This window comes from Carcharodon carcharias, chromosome 20 (genome assembly GCF_017639515.1).
Source record: "Carcharodon carcharias isolate sCarCar2 chromosome 20, sCarCar2.pri, whole genome shotgun sequence".
NCBI classification, from domain to species: domain Eukaryota; kingdom Metazoa; phylum Chordata; class Chondrichthyes; order Lamniformes; family Lamnidae; genus Carcharodon; species Carcharodon carcharias.
Window position 1 is genome coordinate 21,164,411 of NC_054486.1, and position 25,109 is coordinate 21,189,519.

At 43.8% G+C, this 25,109-nt stretch overlaps 1 protein-coding gene across 3 annotated transcripts in view; it reads right to left on the bottom strand.

Moving 5' to 3' along the window:
* Nucleotides 1–1,603: 1,603 nt before the first annotated feature.
* LOC121292733 (fibulin-7-like) overlaps nt 1,604–25,109 on the bottom strand; it is a 42,460-nt gene continuing 18,954 nt past the window's right edge. Inside the window, exons 3-8 of one of the 3 annotated variants that reach the window (XM_041215073.1) lie at nt 20,800–20,970; nt 17,557–17,682; nt 9,218–9,346; nt 7,553–7,690; nt 7,236–7,374; nt 1,604–1,968 (exon numbers count right to left, since the gene is read on the bottom strand). In XM_041215073.1, the coding sequence (XP_041071007.1) occupies nt 1,608–1,968; nt 7,236–7,374; nt 7,553–7,690; nt 9,218–9,346; nt 17,557–17,682; nt 20,800–20,970 (1,064 nt within the window). In that variant the 3' untranslated portion in view covers nt 1,604–1,607. The remainder of the gene's footprint in view (nt 1,969–7,235; nt 7,375–7,552; nt 7,691–9,217; nt 9,347–17,556; nt 17,683–20,799; nt 20,971–25,109) is intronic. The other 2 variants (XM_041215074.1, XM_041215075.1) reach the window with 2 other exon arrangements.

Genomic DNA, 25,109 nt, shown 5'->3' on the forward strand with positions numbered 1-25,109 from the left:
ATTCACTTAATATCACAAGTGCTGTAGTTTCCTCAGGGTTTAACACCCATCCCTATCTCCATTGAGTATAAGACACGTTTACCTCCAGGTGAGAAGGCACAGTCCTAAACTGAACTGGTGAAATCAAGCTCACAAACACTGATGGTTCGAGTTTAGTCACATTTCTCCTCTAGACACTGAAAACCTGTGTCCTTCTTAACAGTTCTGATGGAAAGGGGAGGAGAGGACACACATACCGAGAAAAAAAGGCATTTAAAAATTCTCCCAGCATGCATTGGCACCTATTGCATTTCTGGTATGAGAACGTAGCTGTTATAATAGCAATAACCAAGGGGTGAAGTTTGGGATGACCAACTCGGAGGAAAAAGAATAAGGGACACTTTGACCTGGGGTCAGGGGAAGGGAAGGAGGGAGGCTGCACTCAGGGGGAGGGGAGTGGATCACCAGGGGCCTAGGGCTGAGCTTAGAGGAAGGACAGTGAGGCTGGGGGAGGGGAGAAAGAGGGCTGAGACCAGGCTTGGAGGGAGGGTGGATGGGGAGGCCAGTGCCACAGGTTGGGGGCGCACAGTGAGGGGAGCCAGGGGACCAAGGCTGGGCTTGGAGGGCAGGCGGGCTGGCCGGTGCCAGGGGGTTGGGGGGGAAGAGGAAGAGAACCAAGGGCGTGGCGCAATCCAAAGTGAACTCGGAGGCCGCCGGGAGCAAGGTGGGCTGCTGCCTTCGTGCTGACACAACGCCACATTTTCAAGGCGAGTAAAAAGGTGAATCAACTAAATTTATGTTTCTGTAAGTCAGTGCTAAATGTTTAGAATTAGCTGTTTCAAAAATTAGTTGAATAAATGAATTTTGCTTCTTCTTCCCCTCTCTCTTCAGCTTGGCCAGTCCATCTTCTCCTCCTCCTCCTCGTGGCCAGGTGAGTGGGCCAACAGGAGAGTGCAATGCACATGTGCAGGTGCTCACTGTTCAAGCACAGAAATCAGAGAGAGTCGGACTCTGCAGCAGTCTTCCAATCACAGTCCCAGGACAAATGGCAACAACCAATCCAGAAAATGACAGGACGATGCTGTAAAATAGGGGACGGTTGATCACCCTGAAGGAGTTATTTAGTTACACACTGTGGCCCCATCCACACATCTCCTTATGGCTGGTGGGGGTGGGAGACAGAGGAAAGGGAATGGAAACTCATAACTGCTGCTGTTATAACTCTGGATGTTACACCATTGGCTAATACCACCCACTTTAATAACATCGCCATACTAAGCTAGCGATAACTAGTGTTGAGCCGAGGGGAGGGGGTCTTTGTGAGCAGTGAAGAACCTGTCTTATCGCACATGCAGGGTCCTTATACATAGTTAGTTCAGCCGCCATTAAAATATTACAACTATCAACCTCTCTCTCTCTTATCCAGTTCTTCAGCCTTGTTCCTCTGTGGGCTTCTTCCTTCCTTCTGGTGAAGCAGTAGCGCATATGTTTTTAGTTGTGTAGCTTCATATTCTAATCGTTTTGTTTTTAAAAGCACTTTAACTCTCTATTGGTTACACACACAATTTATCCTGGCTGTCTTTAAAAAAAAAACGGAAGCAGGAGTCACACCGGAAGATGGATGTTGTCTAGAAGTTGTATTGTGAGATGAAGATGATGACCTTGGAGATGTGCTTTGTCAGGACTGTTTTTCCAGAGAGTTCTGTCATTTCCATCTCAACCTCCAAGGTGGCAGGGCCTTGGATAGGGTGTACCAGCACCAGCTCCCCTGTCTGCCTGTCCGAGCGCTGGATGGAGAAATGGTTCCGCCCGGTGCCCCCCACGATGCTGAAGCGCATGGTGTCACCCGTGAATCGGCTGCTCGTCATCCGGAACAGGGCCCTTGGGGTTCGCAGGTTGGAGGTTAAGGTTAGGTAATGAAAGGTAATGGAGTAGGCAGCATTTGCGCACTGCTTGTTTTCCATCGGACATGGGTTTCTCTCACATTTGCTGGGGAGAAAAGGGAAAATTGTCAGAGCTAGGAACAAAGAAAGGTTATAATGCTTTCGGTGTGCACCCTCTATGCATACAGCAGGAGACTGGGCTGCAGTTTGTAAGAACACAACAGCATCCTCCACATGCACCTCAAGGGATTATGCTACAATCTAGAAAGGAATTGGGTTGGGAACTTGTCAGAGGGATAGACATGTGAGCCTGCAGGATCTTATTGCGAAGGGATATTACTGAAAGAGCTGGTGGTTGCCCGCAGTAAAAACTGAGCTGAGTCTTGGTGGCTACTAAGGTGTATCAGTATCTGCATATTTAGGCTGTCAGTTTTAACACACAGTGAATGATGAGATCCTGTTTACATTGTATTTCAGCTTATACTATTGTACACGGTGTGCTCTTTAGAGAAGCAACCAGATCTTTGCATAATAATTATGGATAGAGTAAGCTAATTGGCTCATCTCAGTTCCTTTCCTCTCCCCCTCCCCCCACTCCAACCCATTGCAGTTTCCAACTGTGTCGAGTGACCGAGGGTTTCTGCCTCCACTACTCTCAGGGAACCATTCTATGTGATGATCACTCAATTGGCTAGATCTTGATTTGTGCAACAGTACAAAATGCATAACGATAACCCATCTTACATCTCAGTCCACCTCTATATATCTGTCGAATTCAACCTAGAGATGTTGGGCTGCTGTTTCGCTATCACTCGTTTTACACTTCACACAAAGTCAAGGCCAACCAGTGTGGAGAACAAACTCCTGATATCAGTCCCAAAATGATCTTTCAAGTGTTCGAACCTCAATCCCTTTTACAAGACAAGGACACTTACTAGAAAGTAATTACCCAGCTTTGCCTAACTCATACTGTTTACTAATTATTTATAAGATCACCTTGCAAACAACTCAACACCTCAGGAAATTATCTTACTCAACAAGTAAGATAACTTTCCAGATGAACCCTTTATACCACAATATAGGCAATGTTAAATATATAACTAGACTTTCTACATCATCAGTGATGTAAAGACACATGACAGAGTACTGAGAGATGGCTGTGTGTGAAGCCTCACGCTAAGCCTTGTCCTGTATATAGTTAAAAGAATGTTTAATGGAAGGTAAAGTTTATCAAGATCCTTGCCTCCAGCAATCTCTATCGGTCCTGACCAAGGACAACCTAAGCCAAGACGCACAACGATGATGACACATGATGGTAGTGGTAAAGACAACAGAAAAAGCACCAAGGAAAAATCCCAAGTCTGAGGACAGAGAAAAGGAGCCCAGCAGCTGCCAAAGCAGCAAGTAAAACAACTGTCAGGAAAGAACAACATGGCAAAATCATCAACAGAACTCGAAAAAAGGCTAGAGTGAAGAAAAGCCAAGGGGAAAATCTTACCCTTACCAGAATGCTTTGACCACGTAGAAGGCCTGGATCAAGCCAAGGAGTGACAGAACTAGCTTGATAGGTTTTCTCGGTACAGAATCACTTCGGGACTAGCAGAGAAGCCTATCAAGGAACAGGCCAGTACCTTTCTCTATGCCACAGGCAGTAGCACAGACAAGGTAATGGTCAGACAGGGCATAAAAGAAGGAATGGTGACATATGAAGACGTTACAAAAGCTTTCGACATATACTTCAGCCTTAGAAAGAACATAATCATAGAAAGGATGAAGTTCAAAAGAAATACCAAAGACTGGGAGAGAGGTAAGATTCCTTCATTAATGATTTATATCGACTAGATAAAAATTGCGAATATGGAACCCTGAAAGATGAATCAATTCAGGATTGCAATGATGAAGAGTCTTAAAGGAGACTTTATCAGATTTTCTACAGTCGAGGGAGGATTTAATGCTATCAAAGGCTGTGCAGATAACAAGACAGACAGAAGTGAGAAAGCAAAAATTGTGTATTTATTTGAGATAACAGGGAGTTTTCATGGAGAAAATCGAGTGACAGTGCAGTTGTAGGACACAGAAGTAGCAGTGCATCTACTCAAAAAACAGGGAAAGAGCAAAGAAGCTGCAGTAGATGCCATTAATCAGTGTTCTCGCTGTGATGGGAAAAGGCTGCATTGGTGCAAAGAATGTCCTGCCAAATAATGTGGAGTACCATTCCTGTACGAGGAGGGGGCACTTTAAAGCTGTATGCTGCAGCAAAAAGCTCCCAACTCAGGAACTTAAAGAAAAACCAATTAAAGCAAGTAGCATTCAAGAAATTGAAGATGCAAAAGATAAGAGTGCCTTTCTTCAGGATCTAATGAGAACAATTGGAGCACAGGCATTATGGTCAATGGACATAAAATTAACTTCAAATTAGACACCGGAGCAGGAGTTTTAGTTCCTTCAGACACAGAATGGCGGCTAAAGCAAGACTTCCTCTAGCCATCAACCAAACAACTCCATGGCCCAGGAGGCATTCAGCTGAAGGTCAAGGGACAATTGACTGCTACACTTCAGTACAAAGAAAGGGAAAGTACAGAAACTTTGTATGTGATCCAAAAATCAAGGGCAGAATTTTGCCGTCGGCGAGCAGGGGGCGGGGCCTGCTCGCCGACACGTAAAATGACACGGGATGACGCCGGGAGGAACCGCCGACATCACCCCGCCCCATTTAAATCTTCAGGAAGGCGGGAGCACAGCCAAATCAGCTGCGGGCCCGCCGACCTGGCAATGGCCAACTGAGGCCATTGACAGGATCATTTAAACAATTAAAGGACCCGCCCGACCAACCTTAAGGTTGGTGGACAGGCCAGGAGCTCCGGTGGGCAATAGAAAAAAAACATGAAACCTCATCCACCGGTGGGATGAGGTTTCATGCAGGGTTTTAAACAGTTTAATAAAGTTTTACTGTAATTTATGAACATGTCCCATCTCATGTGACATATTCACGAGGGGGACATGTTAAGGATTTTTTTGTTCTATTTTAAATAAGTGTCAACAATCCCCCTGAGGCAGCACTTAGCCTCAGGGAGATGTGCGCTCTTCCGTGCGAATGTGCAAAAGAGCACGCTCTCGCATTTGTGGAAACACCCCCTGCTTGCACAGGGAGCGCATAGCGCTTCCCGCCGGACGTCACACTGGGCAGGCCTTAAAATGGCGGCGGGGCCCACTTCTCCAGCGGGGATCTGCTCCCCGCCCGCCGGAGGTTGGTTTGAGCCCGCCTGCCCGACAGGCAGAAAATTCTGCCCCAAGAGAGAGTGTTCACTTTTAGGCTGAAAGCTTTGCACAGATCTAAAACTTATCTGTAAAGCAGAAGAATTGGGAAGCCAAGACAAAAGAAAAAGAATTCAAGGCAGAATCTCCAAACTTGTTTGGAGGTCTTGGGAAGCTGAAAACAGCCACACACATCCAAAGAAATCAAAGAACTACAGCGGATGCTTTGTCATGTATTCCTGTTGAAAAGCTTGGACAAAAGGGCATAAAATTTTGTTGAAGATGTGTAGTCCTATACTTCACTGATCACAAAATTTCTACCAGCAGCCACTCAGGGGCTAAACGAAATTTGAAAGGCACAAAAAGCAGATGAAGAAAGGACTAAAATTCAGGAATACTGCATCAAAGAATAGCCAGAATGCGTTCAAAATAATCTCACCCTGAAGTAATGCTTTCAGCAACAAAGACCACAGTGTTGTGGATGACTTGCTGATTTATGATGAGAGATTGGCCATACCTGGAGTCCTCAGACTCAAGATCCTTCAGAGATTACACCAGGAACAGTGTCAGGGCGCATAACTTTGTTTGGCAGCCAAAGGTCTCAAAATCATTCAAAGAAATGATTTCAAACTGCATCACCTGTGCAAAGCATCGCCAGGAGCAAAGAGAACCACTGATGGTATCTTAATTTCCACCCAGACTGTGGGAATGTCTCGGAATGGGTCGGGAAGACATTCCTCAGAGTTGTTGACTATTACCCCAGATGGATTGAGGTTAAGCATCTGCATAGTCCCATCTCGGAAGCTGTCATTATGCTACCAAAATAAATTTTTGCCACACACAGCATTCCACACTTAATCATTTCAGACAATGGCTCACAGTTTGCCAATAAATGTTGAATGTTTTGAGCAATTCACAGACCCACATGGCTAGCTCACCCAGATACCTGTAAGCTAATGGGGAGTGAGGACAGTTAAGGCTTTCTTGAAGAAAAATGATAATATCAGCTTGGCACTATCGAGCTACCATTCCAAACTGTGCCAGAATAGTTTGGCTCCGTGCGAACTTCTAACGGGAGACAACTGTAGACTCAACTTCTTGTTCTTCCACACATGCTTATGCCATGTCTTAAGGCAGCAAAAAGTGAGAGAGACACAGGGCGAGTATTGTGCAAATCAAACCAGAAACTAAAGTCAATGCCATAGAGTATATAATTTACCAGAACTCCAGGCAAGGGAGTCAGTCCAGATTTGTGACCAAAATCACGAAGGCCGTGTTTTGGAAAAAAAACACTACATCCGCGATCATATCTTATGGAAGCTGAAAATGGAATAGCGAGAGGAAACAGAAGCTCACTCGTATCGACAAGATGACAACGTTCAATGGAAGGGACCAGTTACCCAGACGATCAGGAAATTGACCTGAAACGGCATGCTGGTAGTCTTTGATGATTCACATACTATTCTACCGAGTTTGAGACAGAACAAGGAGAACTTGAATCCTATACATCTTCCAAAGGAGCCGAGAACAAGGTCCAGGAGATGTGGTGATTTCACCACAACGGTTACCTCTGTGAACCGAGGATGAAGGCAAAGACTTCAGGTGTGGGGTGGGGGCGGGGGGGGCAGATGTAGGATAATGTAAATAATATGTTGAATAGAGTCAGAGACTTGGGGGGAGATGTGGTGTAAATGTTAAATATGTAATTAGACAGTCTACATCATCAGTGATATAAGACCACATGACAACAGAGCATAACAAGAAATAGTTCTATGTGAAGCCTTGTGCTGAGCTTTATCCTGTATATAATTAGAAGAATGTTAATAAAAGATAAGGGTTATCAACAGCCTTTCCTCCAGTAGTCTCTATCGATCCTGACCAACCTAAATGAAGACCCACAACGATGATATCACCTCTCAGGCGCCATTTTTTGAGACTGCAGGTCCAGCTTTCTCATTTCTTATATCTCAGCGACAAGGGATCAGCTAATTGGCTCCTCACTGTGCTGCCCTATACTTCAATATTTTCTTGCATCTAGTTTTGCTAACTGAAACACAATAATGAGATGCCAATCCCTCTTTATACCCAATGGAGACTTTTATGAGCACCAGCACTTACAATTGTGATGTTTTTACGTAGCTAGCATTGAGGCGAGACTTCGGACACTCTGGGCGGACACAGTGGAATCCACCATGTATATTAATGCAAATCTCCTCTCTGGTACAGTTGTGTTGATTGCTTGTACACTCATTAATATCTGTAGAAGCAAGATAATAATAATGATAAAATAGATGACAGTGCACAGCTAGCTCAAATCACATTGAGGATGAGATAGCAGTAGCGAGTTACAGCGAGTATAATGGAGTATAAGATAGGCAGTAGTGAGATATGTAGACAAAAACAGATGGCAGGATAGGAGGATCAGGTGTGCTTACCTTCACAGGCCCGTGAATCCTCCAGTAAGTTGTATCCAGGGGGACATGCACAATGATATGAACCGGGTGTGTTCACACAAGAATGTACACAGAGGCGAGCTAATCGGCCCGTCTGAAACAGCTCACACTCATCCACATCTGAAAGAGAGAGAGAGACAGAGTGACAGGCGACCATTTGGGGAACACTGGGAGTGTTGTCAGTGTGCTGCTGAGCAGTGTATTTGTTAGATTTTGGGGAGTGATTGTAACAGGAAGAACAGGCAAGAGCCACTGTTATAGAAGAGTGGGCTTCAGCAACCTGTCATGGTGAAAGACCATGAAATGTGGACAGCTTAGAAGAGTTCAGGAAACAATTCAGGGCATTTTTAGAAGGAGGGTGGAAAGGGGAGAGAGCACACGCGAGAGAAAGCGAGCGCGCAAGAGCGTTTGTTAACCGCTTCTCACCTAAAAGATAGAAATCTGGAACTCTCTCTCCCAAACAGTAGTGGGTACTGGGTCAATTGGAGTTTAAATGCAAGATCAATAGATTTTTGTTAATGTAGTAATTATGGTTTTATTTAGTATATAATGTACCTTTAAGAATAACACTGGTTAGGCAAGATCACATGATCTGTAGTAACCAACAGGAGAAAAGCACGGGCTACCCCAGCAGTCAGTGTAGAGTTAGAGTTGGAGTTGAAAGCACACGTGTAGTTGCTGCTGAGTATATTGTAAATAAACTTAAGGTTTCCACCGAAAAGGTGTCTGCTGATCAACTGTGTCATTGATAGTACAACTCGGCCACCCTTCAACAGTTAGGGTATTAAGGACTATGGAGCAAAGGTGGTAAATGGAGTTAAGATACTGATCAGCCATGATCAAATTGAACAGTGGAGTAGGCTTGAGTGGCTGAATAGCCTAATCCTAATGGAGGAGGGTAGGTGGAAAAGACCTTTAAAAAGGATCAAATCCTTGAGCCTAAATGGTCTTTTTTCAAAGAATTCTGATATTCCGTAAAAAAATACTGAAGAGTGGGCATCACTTTATCAATATAACTCTGTAGTAATCAATCAACTGCATCTTACCAAAGATCACAGCAAATAGAAGCAGGAGTAAGCCATTTGGCCCCTTGAGTCTGCTCCACCATTCAGAGTGGAGGCCAGACTCATGCCAAGTCCTGCTCACTCATCTCCTCTGTGCTCACTGACCTAGATTGGATCCTGGTCTGGTAATGTGTTGTTTTCAAATTCCTCCAGGTCCTTGCCCCTCCCTTGTATCTGTAATCTCCTCCTTCCTCACTACCCTTTAGGATCACTACACCCCTCCAATGCTGACCTCTTGCACATCTCTAATTTTCATCACTCTATCAGTGGTGAAAGTGTCTTCAGCTCTGGAACTCCCTGCTTAAACCTCTCAGTCTCCCCTTAAAACCTACCACATTGATAAAGCATTTGCTCATCTATTCTTAACATCTCCCTATGTGGCTCAGTTTCATATTATTTGTGACAATGCAGTTTGGGTTGTTTTACCACATTGAAGGCGCTGTCTAAATTCAAGTTTTCGCCTAGTTCAAAAGTGAGCTGGATGATTGTGACCAGTCTGAAATTCGCGCAAAGAACCATTCTTGCCTTGTGAAATGGGTTGCGTTGAGCGCTTCAGTTGCAATTGCAATAGATGCCACCTTACCTCGACACTGTCTAATATCCTTCCCACTGAGGCGGAAGCCCGACTCGCAGCTGCAATGTTGTGAGCCTTGGACATCTGTGCACCGTGGCTGGCGACTGAAGGATGGGTCACTCTGTGATGTAGTCCACTCTGTCGTCAGTAAGAGGAGATTTGTATAAATAACAGCCAAGCGTACAAAAGCATGGAAGTGATGCTAAGCCTTTATAAATTACTGGTTAGGCCTCAGCTGGAGTATTGTGTTCCATTCTATGCAGCACACTTTAAGAAGGATTCCAAGGCCTTGTGGAGGGTGCAGAAGGAGATTTAACAGCATGATATCAGGGATAACTGATTTTAGTTATGTGGAGAGACTAGAGGAGATACAATTGTTCTCCGTGAAGGAGAGGAGGTTAAAGAGAGATTTAAAAGAAAGGTTCAGAATTATGAGGGGCTTTGATAGAGTATATAGGGAGAAATTGTTTCCACAGTCAAGAGCATCAGTAACCAGGTGCCACAAATTTTAAAAATCTGTGAAAAGAACCAGGATGGAGATGAGGAGACTTTTGTTTTCAACAAACGCAGTGAGTTATGGTCTGGAATACACCGTCTGAAAGGGTGGTGAAAGCTGATTCAAGAATAATTCTCAAAAAGGGAATTGGATAAATATTTGAGAAGGAAAAATTTGCAAATCTATGGGCTGATGAACTAAGCCATGTGAGAGGATCATCAGCTTTGTCTGGTGGAGATAGAGGACATCAGCCCTCTGAGCATTCGAAGTCTGGAATGAGGAAGAGGAAGAGGCAAGTGATCATCGCAACTGGATAGTGGCTCTGAAGGTGGACACCAGCAAGATGTGCATCACATCCAGGACACCCTCCTGACAAGGTGGGCTTTTGGACCAGTCACCTCAAAGGTTTGGCACCTTACTGAGTGTTATTCCATAGTTAGCAATAAAACCTAGCTGCAAAAAATGCTGCTGCTTACAGGAGAAGTGACTGGCACAATATTGCATCTGACCCTTGGCAACTGGCACAATGGACTGAATGGCCTCCTTTTGTGCTACATTTTTCTATGATATTGTGAGTGAATACACAGTGCGGTGCTTCTAAGAGCACACCCGTATATATACACACACTTGCACATGACATAAACACAAAAACTCTGGAATAAAAAACCAGTTCATCGGAAAGAACTAATAGTAAATAGCAAGAGAGGGTGAGAAAGTTAGAGTGACAATTGGAAGGATAGCGAGCAGGACAGCAAACCAAAGAAGCAAGACAAAAAGTAAGAAAAGAGAGAAAGAAACAATGAACAACTCGCCAAGGCTTCTCTGCAAAATCTCCCAAAACCTGCGATTTCCACCACCTAAATACTAGGTCCTCGAAGGCCAAGGACAGCAAGTATATGGAAACACATCATGGATAGGGGATTGGTTGGTTAACTGGAAGCAGAGAGTAGGGACAAATAGGTCATATTTGGGTTGGCAAGCTGTAACCAGCAGAGTGCCACAGGGATCAGTGCTTTAGGATCAACTATTGCATATTTAGATAAATGACTTGGATGAAGGAATCAAATGTATAGTTACTAAATTTGCTGATAACACAAAGATAGGAAAGTAAGTTGTGAGGAGGACATAAAGAGGGTCTACAAAGGGAGTTAGATTGGTTAAGTGAATGGGCACAAAAGAGGCAGATTGAGTATAATGTGGGAAAATGTGAACTCGTCTACTTTGGCAAGAATAGGAAAGTAGTATATTATTTAAATGGAGAGAGATTGCAAAACTCTGCAGTACAGCGGGATCTGGGTATCTTGGTACATGAATCACAAAAAGTTAATATGCAGATGCAGCAAGTGATTAGGAAGACAAATGGAATGTTGGCCTTTATTGCAAGCAGAATGCAATATAAAAGTAGGCGAGTTTTGCTACAATTGTATAGAGCATTAGTGAGACCATATCTGGAGTACTGTGAACAGTTCTTATCTCCTTAGTTGAGAAAAGTATTAGAAACAGTTCAGAGAAGGTTCACTCGACTGATTCCTGGGATGAAGGGATTGTTAACTTTTGAGGAAAGGTTGCACAGATTGGGTCTATATCCATTGGAGTTTAGAATAAGAGGTGATCTCATTGAAACATATAAGATCCTAAGGGGACTTGACAAGGTGGATGCTGAGAGGATGTTTCCCCTTGTAAGAGAGACTAGAACCAGGGGATTCAGCTTAAAAATAAGGCGTCTCCCATTTAAGATGGAGATGAGAAATTTTTTTCTCTGTGGGTCATTGGTCTGTGGAATTCTCTTCCCAGAGAGCAGTTGAGGCTGGGACATTGAATATTTTAAGGCTGAGTTAGATGGAGTCTTGATTGACAAGGGAATCATAGGTTACAGAGGGTAGGCAGGAAAGTGGAGTTGAGGCCACAATCAGATCAGCCATGATCTTATCAGATGGCGGAGCAGGCTCGAGGGGCCAAATGGCCTACCCCTGCTCTTAATTTGTATGTTCGTAACACCACCTCCTCCAGGTTACTGTCCAGACTTGGACGGAAGTGTCAATTCCTTCACAGTTGCTTAGTCAAAAACTTTCACTCAGCACTGTGGAAGCACCATAACCACATAAGATAATGGCTTACTGCCACTTTCGCAAAGGCAACTAGGGGTGGGCAAAATAAATCTCAGGCGGACGCAAAAGATCCCACGGCACTATTCGAAGAAGAACAAGGGAATTCTTCTGATGTCCTTGGCAATATTCATCCCTTGACCAGCATCACTAAAAACAGCTTACCTGGTAACTATCATGTTGCTGTTTGTGGGAGTTAGTCATGTGCAGATCAGCAGCTGTATTTCCTACATTACAACAGACTACGTTTCATTGGCTGTAAAGTGTTTTGAGACATCCCGAGGTTGTGAAAGGCACTATATAAATGCAATTTTTTTTTCTTCTTTTCATACACAAAGGAACCCATGAACTCTATTGTATCATGATGCAGTAGATTGTTCCCTCTTCTCTCATTTACACATACAGGAGCTAACGCTGACACAAAACTATAACCAAACCACCCAGAAGCAAAGTAGTCTTTGGTGGGGACTGTCAATGTAAATGACTTGACACTGAGGCACACACAAGTCATTAATGTCCGAGGGATAACCCCCTTACTCCCCGTGCACTGTATATGCTCAGGAGCTGACCTAGCGACACAAGCCATTTGAATTGACTTTTCAAAATTACAAATTCTGCATGCTGAACAGCTCTCTGGCAACGTGTTAGAAGCAATTAGCTAAATTACAGACTTGGTTGTGTCCCAGGTGTGACATCTATGTACTTCAGATAGGATACAATACCAATGGTTAGATATGGCTCAGTGGTAGCACTCTCTCTTCCACATTTGCAGGTTCAAGACCCACTCTAGAGGCCTAAGGACATAACCTGAGCTGGTGTCTGAGTCCTATGCTGAGGGAGTGTTGGATGTGCCATGTTTTGGATGAAACAGTAAACCAAGACCCTGCCTGCCTTCTCAGGTGAACATAAAAGATCCTAGGGCTTTTTTTTTTGGAGAAAAGCAGGACAGTTCCCCCTGGTGTCCTGGTCGATAGTTACACCTGATCTAGTCATTATTTTATTGCTGTTTCTGGGGCTTTGCTGTGTTCAAATTGGCTGCCAGCTTTCTTAAATTACAGCGACTGTGCTTTAGAAAGTATTTAATTGGTTGTAAAGTGCTTTGGAGTGCCCCAAGGGCATGAAAGGCAGAACATATATGCAAGCTGCTCTGTTTGTCTTTCTTTTTCCTGATTTTTTTTTGTGCACAGAGTCTCTCCAATCACTGGAGAAGCAGAACCTTCACAGAACTGGCCTGGTCACTGGGAGTCATGATTAAACTCCATGTCTGGCTGCCTCCCACATAATGTATGACTGATCAATGAGAGAATGAGATGACGGAGAGGCTGGAAGCTATTTATCTCTCCACTGTGCTTTTCAATCGCTACGTTCCATCCTTTGTTGTTGTAACTGATCTCTGCCCCTGAGCAGCGAGCGTGTTCTTTTTTTTGAAGGAAACAGGGGTCCCATTGTCACTGGAGATACCTTGAGATCAATCCCAAATGATTGAGATAGCTAGCATTAGACGAGACTCGCATTCCCGAATAGAAATCAGCCTGGCAACCTTCCCCAATTCCCACAGAGCAAGCGGCAAGAGCCAACATTTTCTATCCAAAATTTTGCACCGTCTGCCAGACTTCCAGCCTGGTTTAAGCTAGCTGATTTATACCAATTGTTTAATGATTATTGCACATCACTATGAGTTAAATACCTTCAATTACCTATGAAGATAGTTCAAGTCACTCCCCTCTCAGCTCTGCCCCACATTATGTTACAGTCCCCATCACTTACATTGTCTGCACTTAGCAGGGCCAACCACCTATACAGGGCAAACATTGCCAACTGTTTGCAATCACCATTGGGTGTCAATCACAAGGGTGGCACTAAAATGTATTACGTGCAGTAGCTACTTATGGGAAGCACAACACTTAGTTTAGATTTAAAACCTCCAGAGATTTCAGGCAAAGCCAAGCTTTTAAACACTTCCTTTCAGCAGCTCGCATCATTAACAACTCCAAGAGGCAAATGGGAAAGTGGAGACTTTTCTCGTCTCTCCCAGGGAATTACATGGCTGAGGGAGGGCGAGCGCAAGAGGGACAAAGCGATAGAGACTTGGATTTAAATAGCATCTTTCACAATCTCAAGGCATCCCAAAGCACTACACAGCAGATAAAGTACTTTTGAAAGGCTGTCACTCCTGCAATGTAGGAAATACGGCAGCTAATTTGCACACAGCAAGATCCCAAAACATCAACGTGATAATGGCCAAGCGATCTGTTTCTAGTGATGTTGGTTAAAAAATAAATAATCGGTCAAGATATCAGGGAGAGGTTGGCTCTTCTTCAAATAGTGCAGTGGGACAGAGGGCAAGTTGGGCCTTGGTTTAACATCGCATCCATAAGACGGCACCTCCGACAGTGCAGCATTCCCTCAGTACTGAACCAGAGCACCAGCCTAGATTTTGAGCTCAAGCTTGTGGAAGTGTCTAGTCGAGATGCTTCAGCCATCATAGATGTTGTGACAATGTTGGTGGACGATCTGCTCTTTTCCTGCCTGCCATACTCGTACCTTCACATTTACTGGTCAGAGTGTATCTCGGATGAATCGCATTTGCACAGACTCACCCTGTTATATGTACTGTCTAAGTCTCCCAAGTCCCTCTTTCCCTTCGTAACACATTACACTCTCTTCTTGGCTCTTATTGCCATTCCTCTCCCGTTAGCATTGTTAACTCTTGTTCAATATATCCCTAGATGTTTCATCACATGGTCTCTTGCCTCCAACAGCCCCACACTTCCCCTCTTGGTTGGCCAACATGTTCATTCTCATGGTGCACCACCTTCTCCTATGAATTGGAGACTCCTCAACAATTCTTGACCATCAGTCTCACAGTCTTTTCTCCTCACCTCCAATACTTATAGAGCTAATAAACAGAAATGCACAAAGAAAATGGGGGAAAAAGGAATGCCATTTTTAAATGCCCCTATAATTTGTTTTTTTTTCTCTGTTTATTTCTCGCAACAGCATCCTGGAGATTAATCTTCAATTGCTGGAGACTGCAGGTGAATCTTGGGAGGGTTGCCGACCGCCTCTTTCCCTGCTCCTTTCTTTCTTAAATTTAATAAAAAACAAGAAAATGATGGAAACATGGAGAAGGTCGGTCAGCCATTGAAAGACGAAAAACGATATTGTGGTTCAGCCTCACAAGTGCATGCAGTCAGGCAAGAAGAGCCCCAGGTACAGACCCAGAACTATCTGTTCAAGGAAGCAAAGGAGAAACAACTACAAATAGAGGCTGAGGTTTTATGGATGTGATTTAAATTCTTATTGATATCAACCATCTGCTTGAGTAACCAACTCCTTACAGCATACAGCAGTCATCCCAAAGTGGCCTGTCAAGTCATCCCTTTCATACTATTGCAACATAGGGCTGGATTTTACATTCCCAAATTGGGTAGGCTCCCCGCCCACCCACCCCGTGTTGGTGAAATATTCGGCTTGATGACATCGGATCGTCATCACACCAATCTCTGGTAATGAGGAAGGCCTGGGTACGCCAAAATTGGAAGCCCGTCCCCCATTTTGAAACCATTAATTAACAAGCTATTAAGCTCTTAACAACCCAATCGTCCGCAATTTTTCCTTGCCAACTGTGTTTTTTGGGTGTCGGATGTAATAAAAGGTTTGGGAGTCTTTTACGCCAGCTAAAATGAGGCGGCACAAGGATGGTAGAAAAGGCCTACCACCTGGACCATGGCTGAATTTACCAGCAGATGCTGCTGGGGAAATATATATATCATCGTGGCTACTTCCTAAACTTCTAAAACTGGACAGTGACCTTTCAAAATGACTGAAGCCACGTCTTGCTGTGACCTTCGAACAATAGGAGCTAACATAGCACTATCGAAGAAATTTGCATCTCGTTATCTCTGAAGAGATGCTAACAATCCTGTGGGCTGCAGAGACCAAATTCAAAGGGAATTATACAAAGGCCATCTACATCTCATAAGCCAGGCCTGGCCACTAGAGCCTACTAGTCTGCTAGGACAAGCAGCCCTGCTACCTTCCTTTGTAATTCTTAGTGGTGGGAACATTAATATCCGGAACCCAACAAAGGAATACGTACCCTTTGCCAACTCTCCACTTGGGCTGTGACAGTCATGTGACATGACCCCTAGCTGAAGGAACCTGTAATATTACCTTGTGGAGCTGCAAAGCTGTCTGCCATCTTCCATCTAGCAAGCAGCAGCTCAGAAAAAGGGTCCAGGTTTGAAAGCCTGCCCCCCAACCCACAGTCTTTCTACTGGGATTTCTGAACTTCTATACCATTGCCTACAAGGCTAATTCATCTCTGTGCACCTCTCTTATCATGGAAGTCACCTCTACCGGAAAAGTGAATCATCCAGCATCAGTCTTCAACCTGCCAACCTCTGTGAAGGAATGCATCATTGGATTTTGATTCTGAACTCACATGAAACCATAATTATTTTCCCTGCAAAATCTCTCTCTCTCTGTCCCTCTTTTATTGCATGAATGCACCAGGGACTACATTGCAACAACCCCCTCCCATGTTTTGAGTGTGTGCAAGTAAACTAGCCCTGTGAGATTACCCTATCTTGAGTTTGCTGTGGGATTATTTGGATCACACCAAAATTGAGGGGTTGGTTAATGCACCACTGTTATAAAGAGGGACCTCAAAATCAAAATACCTTTCTGTTTCCAGATGGGTGGAGAGAGGAGAAATCAGGTCTGTTTAAATTAAACCCTTTCCTGTCCATAACAACATTTTAAAAAATCCTTTTTGCACCTTCAATGATTGATTCTGAGAGCAGGGAGCCTTTACAAATCTAGCCATGACTGTGGCATTACCCCTCTGCTGTATGATGTCCCGACTTACAGCGCTGATTCTCAGAACCCACAAGTTATGTATTCATACCAAGCTGTGATTCATATTCCACTGTGAATGGAGCAGAAACAAAAAAAAAATCACCATATTATTTTTATATTAACTCAATGTCAAAAGAGCGGACTATACTGTGGCATCTAAAAGGAGGCATGAGAAACTGGCCCTGATAATAACTGCAAGTTTGGAAGAGAGCAAGGGGAAAGGTTTATCATTGGGAAGCAAGCTTCCTATGCACCAATGATTGACCTCCTTTTCGCACTGGACAGTCACCAATTGGTCATGTGATGCTTGATTGGACACACAGAGATGGTGGGGGATGGAGTGAGCAGACCCCCTCAGTTTACATTCTGCCTCCCTCACCCCACTGAGATCCAGGCAATGGTAATATTCTGGACTTGAGACAGTGGTAGAGAGAGGGAGTGATTTAGGAGCAAAGTGCCCGAGGGTAAGGGGAAAAAAAAAGATTGACATTTCTAAAGCACCTTTCATGACCACAGGGAATCCTGAACCATTTTACATCCAATGAAGTGCTTTAGAAATGTAGTTCCCAGTTGTAATGTAGGAAATGCAGCAGCCAATTTGCCCACAGCAAGCTCCCACAAAGTAACAACCTTCATTGGGTTTTGCTGATGTTGGTTGAGGAAAACGTTTTGGTCAAGAGAATTCCCCTGCTCTTCTTTTATATCCAGGTGAGGGGACAGATGGGGTGCCAGTTTAACATTTAAGCTGAAAGACAGCACCTCCGAGGGTGCAGCACTCCCTCAGCACCGCACTGGGCTACGGCCCAGAGAGCGCATTCAGCTTCACTCCTCACAAGCCCATAGGATTGGGACTGTGCCGGGGTTAAACAATCTCGAAGACTTACGTGAGTTTAAGGCAAGGTGGCAGTTATAGCCAGCCCAACCAGCATGGCAGAGACAGGCATATCGGTTTACATCATCCACGCAGATCCCACCATTGAGACAAGGATTACTGGCACACTCATTTACATCTGAGGGAAGAGAGTGTAAGCAATGGGTACCATTAGAATTGAAGCTGGCACTGTACCCTTGAACTGGTAAACAACAACTTACATTTATGCAGCTCCCTTAACATAGTAAAAAGTCCCCAAGGCACATCACAGGAGAAAATTTGACACTGAGTCACATAAGGAGGCATCAGGGCAGATGACGAGATCGGTTTTAAGTATCATGTTAATAGGAGAGAGAGGGGTGAGAGAGGTTTAAAGGAGGCATTTCCACTGTTTAGGGGCCAGATAGCTAAAGGAGCAATTGGTAATGGTGGAAGAAAGGGATATACAAGATCTGAGGAGGCTGAGGATGACTTAATTGAGTTGCACAAGAATATGAGGGGCCTAGATAGAGTAGGCAGGAATGCCCTGTTTCCCCTAGTGGAGAGTCAATCACAAGGGGGCACAGACTTAAGGTGATTGGTAGAAAGATTAGGAGGGACTTGAGGAAAAAACTTCTTCACCAGAGGGTGGTGGGTGTTTGGAATTCACTGCCTGGTTTGGTGGTGGAGGCAAAAACCCTCAACTCATTTAAAAAAGGTACCTGGCTCTGCACCTGAAGCGCTGTAACCTGCAAGTCTTCAGACTAGGTGCTGGAAAGTGGGATTAAAAGGGACAGCTAGTTTTTAAAAAAATTATTTTTCAGCTGACACAGGCATGATAGGCTGAATGGCCTATTTCTGTGCTGTGACTTTTCTATGGTTCTAAGAGGTCAGGATAAGAAGAGCACAGAGATCCAGGAAGGTTGCAGGCAATTACAGAAATAGACAGGCAGTTGCCATGGAGGGACCTGAACTTCAGCACAAGAATTGTAAATGTAGCTAATGTAGGTAAGCAAGCACAGGAGCTGATAGGCGAACAGGGCTGGGTGGATGTGTGGTCCTCAACAAAATTCATTCAGCACCGCAGCTGAAAAGAGTAGGCCCAAAGTAGGACCCGACACAATTTTTTTTTAAAAAATTCAATCATGGGATGTGGGTGTCGCTGGCCAAGCCAGCATTTATTGCCCATCTCTAGTTCAGAGGGTATTTTAAGTCAACCACATTGCTGTGGGTCTGGAGTCACATGTAGGTCAGAAATGGCAGGATTCCTTCCCTAAAGGACATTAGTGAACCAGAAAGGTTTTTACAACATTGGTTTCATGATCATCATTTGAACTTAAATTCCAGATTTTTTTTTATTGAATTCAAATTCCACCATCTGCTGTGGTGGGATTTGAACCCAAGTCCCCAGTGCATTGCTCTGGGTCTCTAGTCCAGTGGCAATACCAATATGCCATCACCTTCCCCTCATGTGGAACCAACGGTGGGGGGCAGTTATGCACCTCTAGATGGCCCAGAGATTAGGTGGAGTACATCATGAGCAACAGAGCCCATGCAGGCTCAACAAGTCAACAGGAAATAAGAGGTGATGGTTCAGCCTAAGACATGGGCCAGGAACCTGTCAAGCCTGCTCCCGCTCCTTCCATTACACGTATGTGATTGAGGACTTTCCCACATTAATGATATTACCGGTGATGGAGCAGAATCGGCTCTGAGAAAATTGCCAACCATGATTTTGTGGTCAATGTTAGGACTGACAGTGTTGAACAAGGTAGTGTGCCACCAGTAACTCAGGGCAGGGGTGTGTGGGCATGAAGGGAGTCTGCTGCAATCCAGTCCCTGAAGTCTCAGTAATTCAATTAAAAAACTGTTGTTTCTATAGTGCCTTTCACAACCTCAGGGTGTCCCAAAGCATGATACAGCCAATGACTAATATGTTGTGCTAGTACAACAGTACTTCTAGATGTTGTAGTATAAGGAAGAGTAGCAGTGGATATACACATAGCAAAATGTCATAGAAACATATAGAAAATAGTCCATTTGGCCCCTCAAGCCTACTCCACCACTCAATATGATCATAGCTCAATACTATATCTCAATGCTATACTCCTGCTCTCTCCCATATCTCTTGATACCTTTAGTGTCTAGAAATCCATTTCCTTCTTAAATATATTCAGTGACTTGGCCTCCACAGCCTTCTATGCTTGTCATTATTACTGATAGTTAGCTTTATATTCCAGATTTATTAATTGAATTTAAATTCCACTAGCTGCTGTGGTATGATTTAAACCCACATCCCTAGAGGATTAGTTTGGGCCTCTGGATCACTAGTCCAGTGACATTATCAGTATGCCACCATCTCCCCATGTGTATACATGTGTATGTCTCAATGTCAACTCCTGTACATAGAAGTGCAACAGGGAACAATTCCCACATTAATATTAGCATTTGTGCTGCTGCTCCCTTAGGATAGTTGGTGGTATAGGAGTAATGTCATTGGACTAACAATCCAGAAGCCCAGGCAAATGCTCTGGTGACAGAGATTTCAAATCCCACCATGGCAGCTGGTGGAATTTAAATTCAATTCCTAAAATCTGGAATATAAAGCTAGTCTCAGTAATGTAACCATGAAACTATCATCAATTGTCATAAAAAAAAACCCATCTGGTTCACTAACATTCTTTAGGAAAGGAACATCTCCCATTCTTACCTAGTCTGGCCTAAGTTGATTCTTAACTGCACTCTGAAATGGCCTAGCAAGGCACTCAGTTCAAGGGCATTAAAGGATAAGCAATGCTGGTCTTGTCAGCAATGCTCTTGCCCCATGAAAGGATAAAAAAAATAGCTAGACAATGTTATAAAGGTGGTTACTGTAATTAGGGTGTTACTGAAGAGAGACACTGTAATGGGAGGCAAGAGCTTACCAAAATATCATAAAGTAATTCAAGAAGATTGAACACTTCAGAAGCTGCAGTTATAATTATGAAACTGGTCTATGCTTGCCAGTCAGTATAATAACATGGGATACTTTACTTCAAAGGCAGCCTTCAAACTGGGTGGTGTTAAAATGAGGTTCCCTGCGGTTGTAAAGGAATTACTGCACTAGGAGGTTGTGGATTGTAGTAATGGAGCAGGAATAATATATATAATTCCATTGCTGATGCAGCAGAACATCAGGAATACCCCAGTGCTTAGTGCTTTAAAACCAGTAGAATCTTGCAATGCTTCTGGCTTGCAATACAAATATTTACCCTTTACCTCAGTGCAGAACACTTACTTTTACAGAATGGAAGCTGTCCACTCCAACTCTTGTCTTTGAGGCACACCCTGCTATTTGATCCTACCAATACAAACCCAGGATCGCAGGCAAAGTGCACCTCATGGCCAACTAAGTATCTGCTCCCAAATTTTTTCCCATTATTCGGCGCGTGGAGTTTGGGACATGTTTCTGTGGAAACAAAACATAGAAGAGTTGAAACCACAGGGTACCACAGTTAGTGAAAGCTAGTTCCTGGTCAGTGTGATGGCCTTAGAAAGAGATAGGAAGAACATCAAATAACAACATTCACAACCTCCCCATATCCCAAAGTGCTTTACAGCCAATTAATTGGTTTTTTTTTTGCAGTTTACTCCCTGCTGTGATGTAGGAATTGTGACAACTCATTTGCACACAGCAAGATCCAATGGACAATGAGATAAATGACTAGGCAATCTGCTTTAATGATGTTGGTTGAATAATAAACATTGGCCAGAGCACTGGGAGAACTCTGCTTCATATCACACCACATAATATTTTATGTCCAACTGTGAGGGCTGTCAGTGCCTGAGTTTGATATCTCGTCCAAAGAATGGCACCTCAGACAGTGCAGCACCTCCTCAGTACTACATTGGGGTAAAAGCATAGATTATGCACTCAAGTCTCTGGAATGGGACTTGTACACATACCCTTCAGGCTCAGGGACAAACATGCTACCACTGAGCCAGGGCTGACTCCTTAGCCAGGTTAGCCTACGGCTTTGAAACTTATACCCAGAATCTTCAGGTGATCTAACTGATGTGTTTACAATGACAGCAGGATTGCCACCCCTCCAGGGTCAGCTCGGAGTCTCCAAGTATTGAAGATCAATCTCCAAGATACTGCTGTGTGCAACCCTGGTGAAAAACCATAGGGACATTAAAAAAGATTTTTGTCATTTTCTTGGAACATTTCTCTATACAGATATAAACTATTGAAAGGGGGTGGGGAGGGGGTTGCTATTTGGCCAACAGTCTTGAGTCTTTTTGCTTTCCAACTGGCGTAAGAAGGCAGTGCATCACAATGATGGATGCGTTGGCCAACTAATTGCAACAGCGTGGAGGGATGTCATGGTGACGAAACCTCCAGGTACACACTTAATCATTGTTTGCAATCCTAAATGATAGGGCGTTTTGAAAGGGGAGACAAATAGAATCCTTTGGCAGGGAAACTTAAAAATTGGAGCTAGGCCATTCAAGGTTAAAATCAGAAAGTACTTCTTCGCACAAAAGGTGATGGATATCTGGAACTCTCTCCCCCAAAACATTGTGGATGTCAGGGGTCAATAGGAGCTTTCAAGACTGAGATTGATAAGATATCCTTACCCAACAAAATATCTAAAATAATCTGGATTAAAAATGGCTCATTGGGGTTGGAACTGAAACACAAATCAGGTTCGAGGGCCTGAATGGGCTACTGAAGGAATAAATTGTCATTTCTAAATAGGCCCAGCTCAAACTTTGAGATTATGCCCTCTTATTCTAGATTGTTCCTCGGTATCTAACCAATCCAATACCTTTAGCTTTTTAAAACATCAATTAGATCACTCGTTTATCTTGCATGAATAATCCAGAGATTATGACTTCACGATAGAGGGATTTTTGGTCTCTCAGGGAATCGAGGAATATGGGGAACGGGCAGGGAAATGAAGTGAAGTTGAAGCCCAAGATCAGCCATGATTGTATTGAATGGTGAAGCAGACTCAGTGGGTCACATGATCCACTCCTGCTCCTATTTCTTGTGTTCTTTAGTTTAAATTCCGCTATTGTCGTTTGACGATTTGAGTTCAGTTAATAAGATCTGGAAATAAGAGCTGGTAACAGCAAAAGTGAGCATTCAGATTTTGAATTGTCATAAAAGCCCATCTGGTTCATTGGTGTCCTCTAGGAAAGGAACGCTGCCGGCCTTGCATGGACTAGACTATATATGGCTCCAGTCCCACACCAACGTGGTTGATTCTTAATTGTCCTCTGAGGTAACCTAGAAAGCCACTCAGTTGGCTTATACCACTTGGCAGCTAGAAGTGGCCAGCCTTGCCAGTGACATCTACATCTAAAGAATTAATTAAAATAAAGGGAGCTGTATTGAGATGGTCTTAAGCTTACCTCATGTATCTGCCTCTCATGAATTCAGGGCCAGGGTGGTCTTCTGGACCAGCTTTGATTGCCTCAGCAAGCTGGCAGAGAGGAATTTCCCAAATATTTTCCTAAATTGCCTTTCTTAAAAAAAAACCTGTTTCCCTGCCTTTCTCAGGAGATCATGTGGGTTCAGGAGGGCGTGGCGATTGTATGTATTGTGCTACACAAGGAATTGCAATTGTGGGGGTCAGGCTGGATGGACCCAAGGTTAATTCTTCCCTTGGTCTGTCATTGTTTGTGTTTCTTAACCAACTGGAAAGGCTGGTCATCAGTCTGGGTGACATTTAAATTCATATGCCGGAGGCAAAAGGCACATGTCTAGCTTGCTATGCCACTTATTCTCTTTAACTCATAGCTTTCTGAAAGCCACTTATTGGCAATTAGTAACAGTAAAAGTGAACATGCAGATGTTGAATCATCATAACACCACATCTGGTTCATTGCTGCCCTTGAGGGAAGGAAAACTGCCAGCCTTACCTGGTCTGGCCTATTCGCAATTTAAACAAATTCCCAATGTAAGAAGATTTGTGCTGACTCCTAATCAATTCTGTTCATTAGCTGTGTTATAACAAGCAACTTCTTAACCCTCTGTTGCTCTATCTGGTGGCTTTACCAGATGATCTTATGGCTCATGTTCTCCCTCCTCAAAGAGTGAAACAGGAAGATGCTTCACATTGGGTCATTATGGAATACAAAGTACTGTCTAACAGGCTGTGGATCAGTTGGTGATTGTTATGCACTAATCGGCTTATTTTTCCTTAATCAATGATAATCACCTCATTCCATTCCAAACAGTTATACCACCGGAAACTATGAAAGGAGATTTAGAAACATTACAGAAATACTGTGGCTGTATCATGAAGTTGCTACAGAAAGATGATCTGAAGGTGTCGGACTTGGTTTGCTGGAAGTCTTCTCATCCTGAATCAGAAAGCTGTGCAGAGACTCATTAAAGACAAGTGTAGGTGAGATTCTAATGGATAAGAAAACAGCAGCCTTGTTAAACAAATACTTTGCATTTGTTTTTACTGTGAAAGGTGACAAAGTAACAAGATCTTTGTCTGTGACATCTTTTGATGATCTGCTCCTATCACTACTTGCTTGTCCCTATAACAACACCCGCCCCCCCTCCACTTCTCTCCCCCCGCCCCCCACCTTAAACCAGCTTATATTTCACCCCTCTCATTGTAAAGAAAAATCAGTTCTGTTGAAGGGTCGTGAGGACTCGAAACGTCAACTCTTTTCTTCTCTGCCGATGCTGCCAGACCTGCTGAGTTTTTCCAGGTAATTCTGTTTTTGTTCCGCACTACACTCTTATCCGTTACAGACCACATGTGATCTTTCCTAACAAGTATTATTCCTAAAAGGTACATTAGACACTAAATAAAACCATAGTTACTACAGGCTCAGTACCTGAATTTAACCATTCACCTCAAACATTTTCCAGGTCTGGCAAAAGGTATTCGACTTGAAACATCAGTCCTATGGCGGGGTTGGGGGGGGGGGGGGGGGGGGGGGGGGGGGGGGTGCTATGTGTGTGTGCGTGAGTCAGTTAACTGGGGTCTGCATTCTTCTTGGCTTTTGGGGCCACGTCTTCACTGGAGCAGTCCTGGGCTGCAGTCACAGCTGCAGCTTACATATGGTGCTCTGTGTGAGGCAGCAGTGAGGTAACAGCGTGGCAGGCAAATCAGAGGCCGCCCGCCACTGAGACGCCATGTTTCCTGAGGCTGCGTAATTAATGAGGTGGGAAGGGGATGATACGGCGTGAAAAGCCGCCATTGCGGCCAGCGGGTAAAAAGGCCTTTCTCTGGCCTGCTACCGCACTTGATACGAATCTGGGACAATTCTGCCCTAGGTTGTATTCCCTCCAGTACAGGAGATTAAAATTAATTGAGGTGTTTAACTTGATTAAAGGAATTGATATGATAAATAGAGATAGCTATGTCCTCTGGTAGGGGAGTCCAGAACAAAGTGGCAAAACCTTAAAATTAAACGTGGCCTGTTAAGGGGTGATGTCAGGACACTTCCTCACACAAAATGGTAGTTGGAATCTGGAACTTCCTCCTCAACAAACCTGGTGAGGCTTTGTCAGTAGAATATTTCAAACTGAGATTAATGGATTTTTGTTAGGCAAGGATATTAAGGGTTACAAAA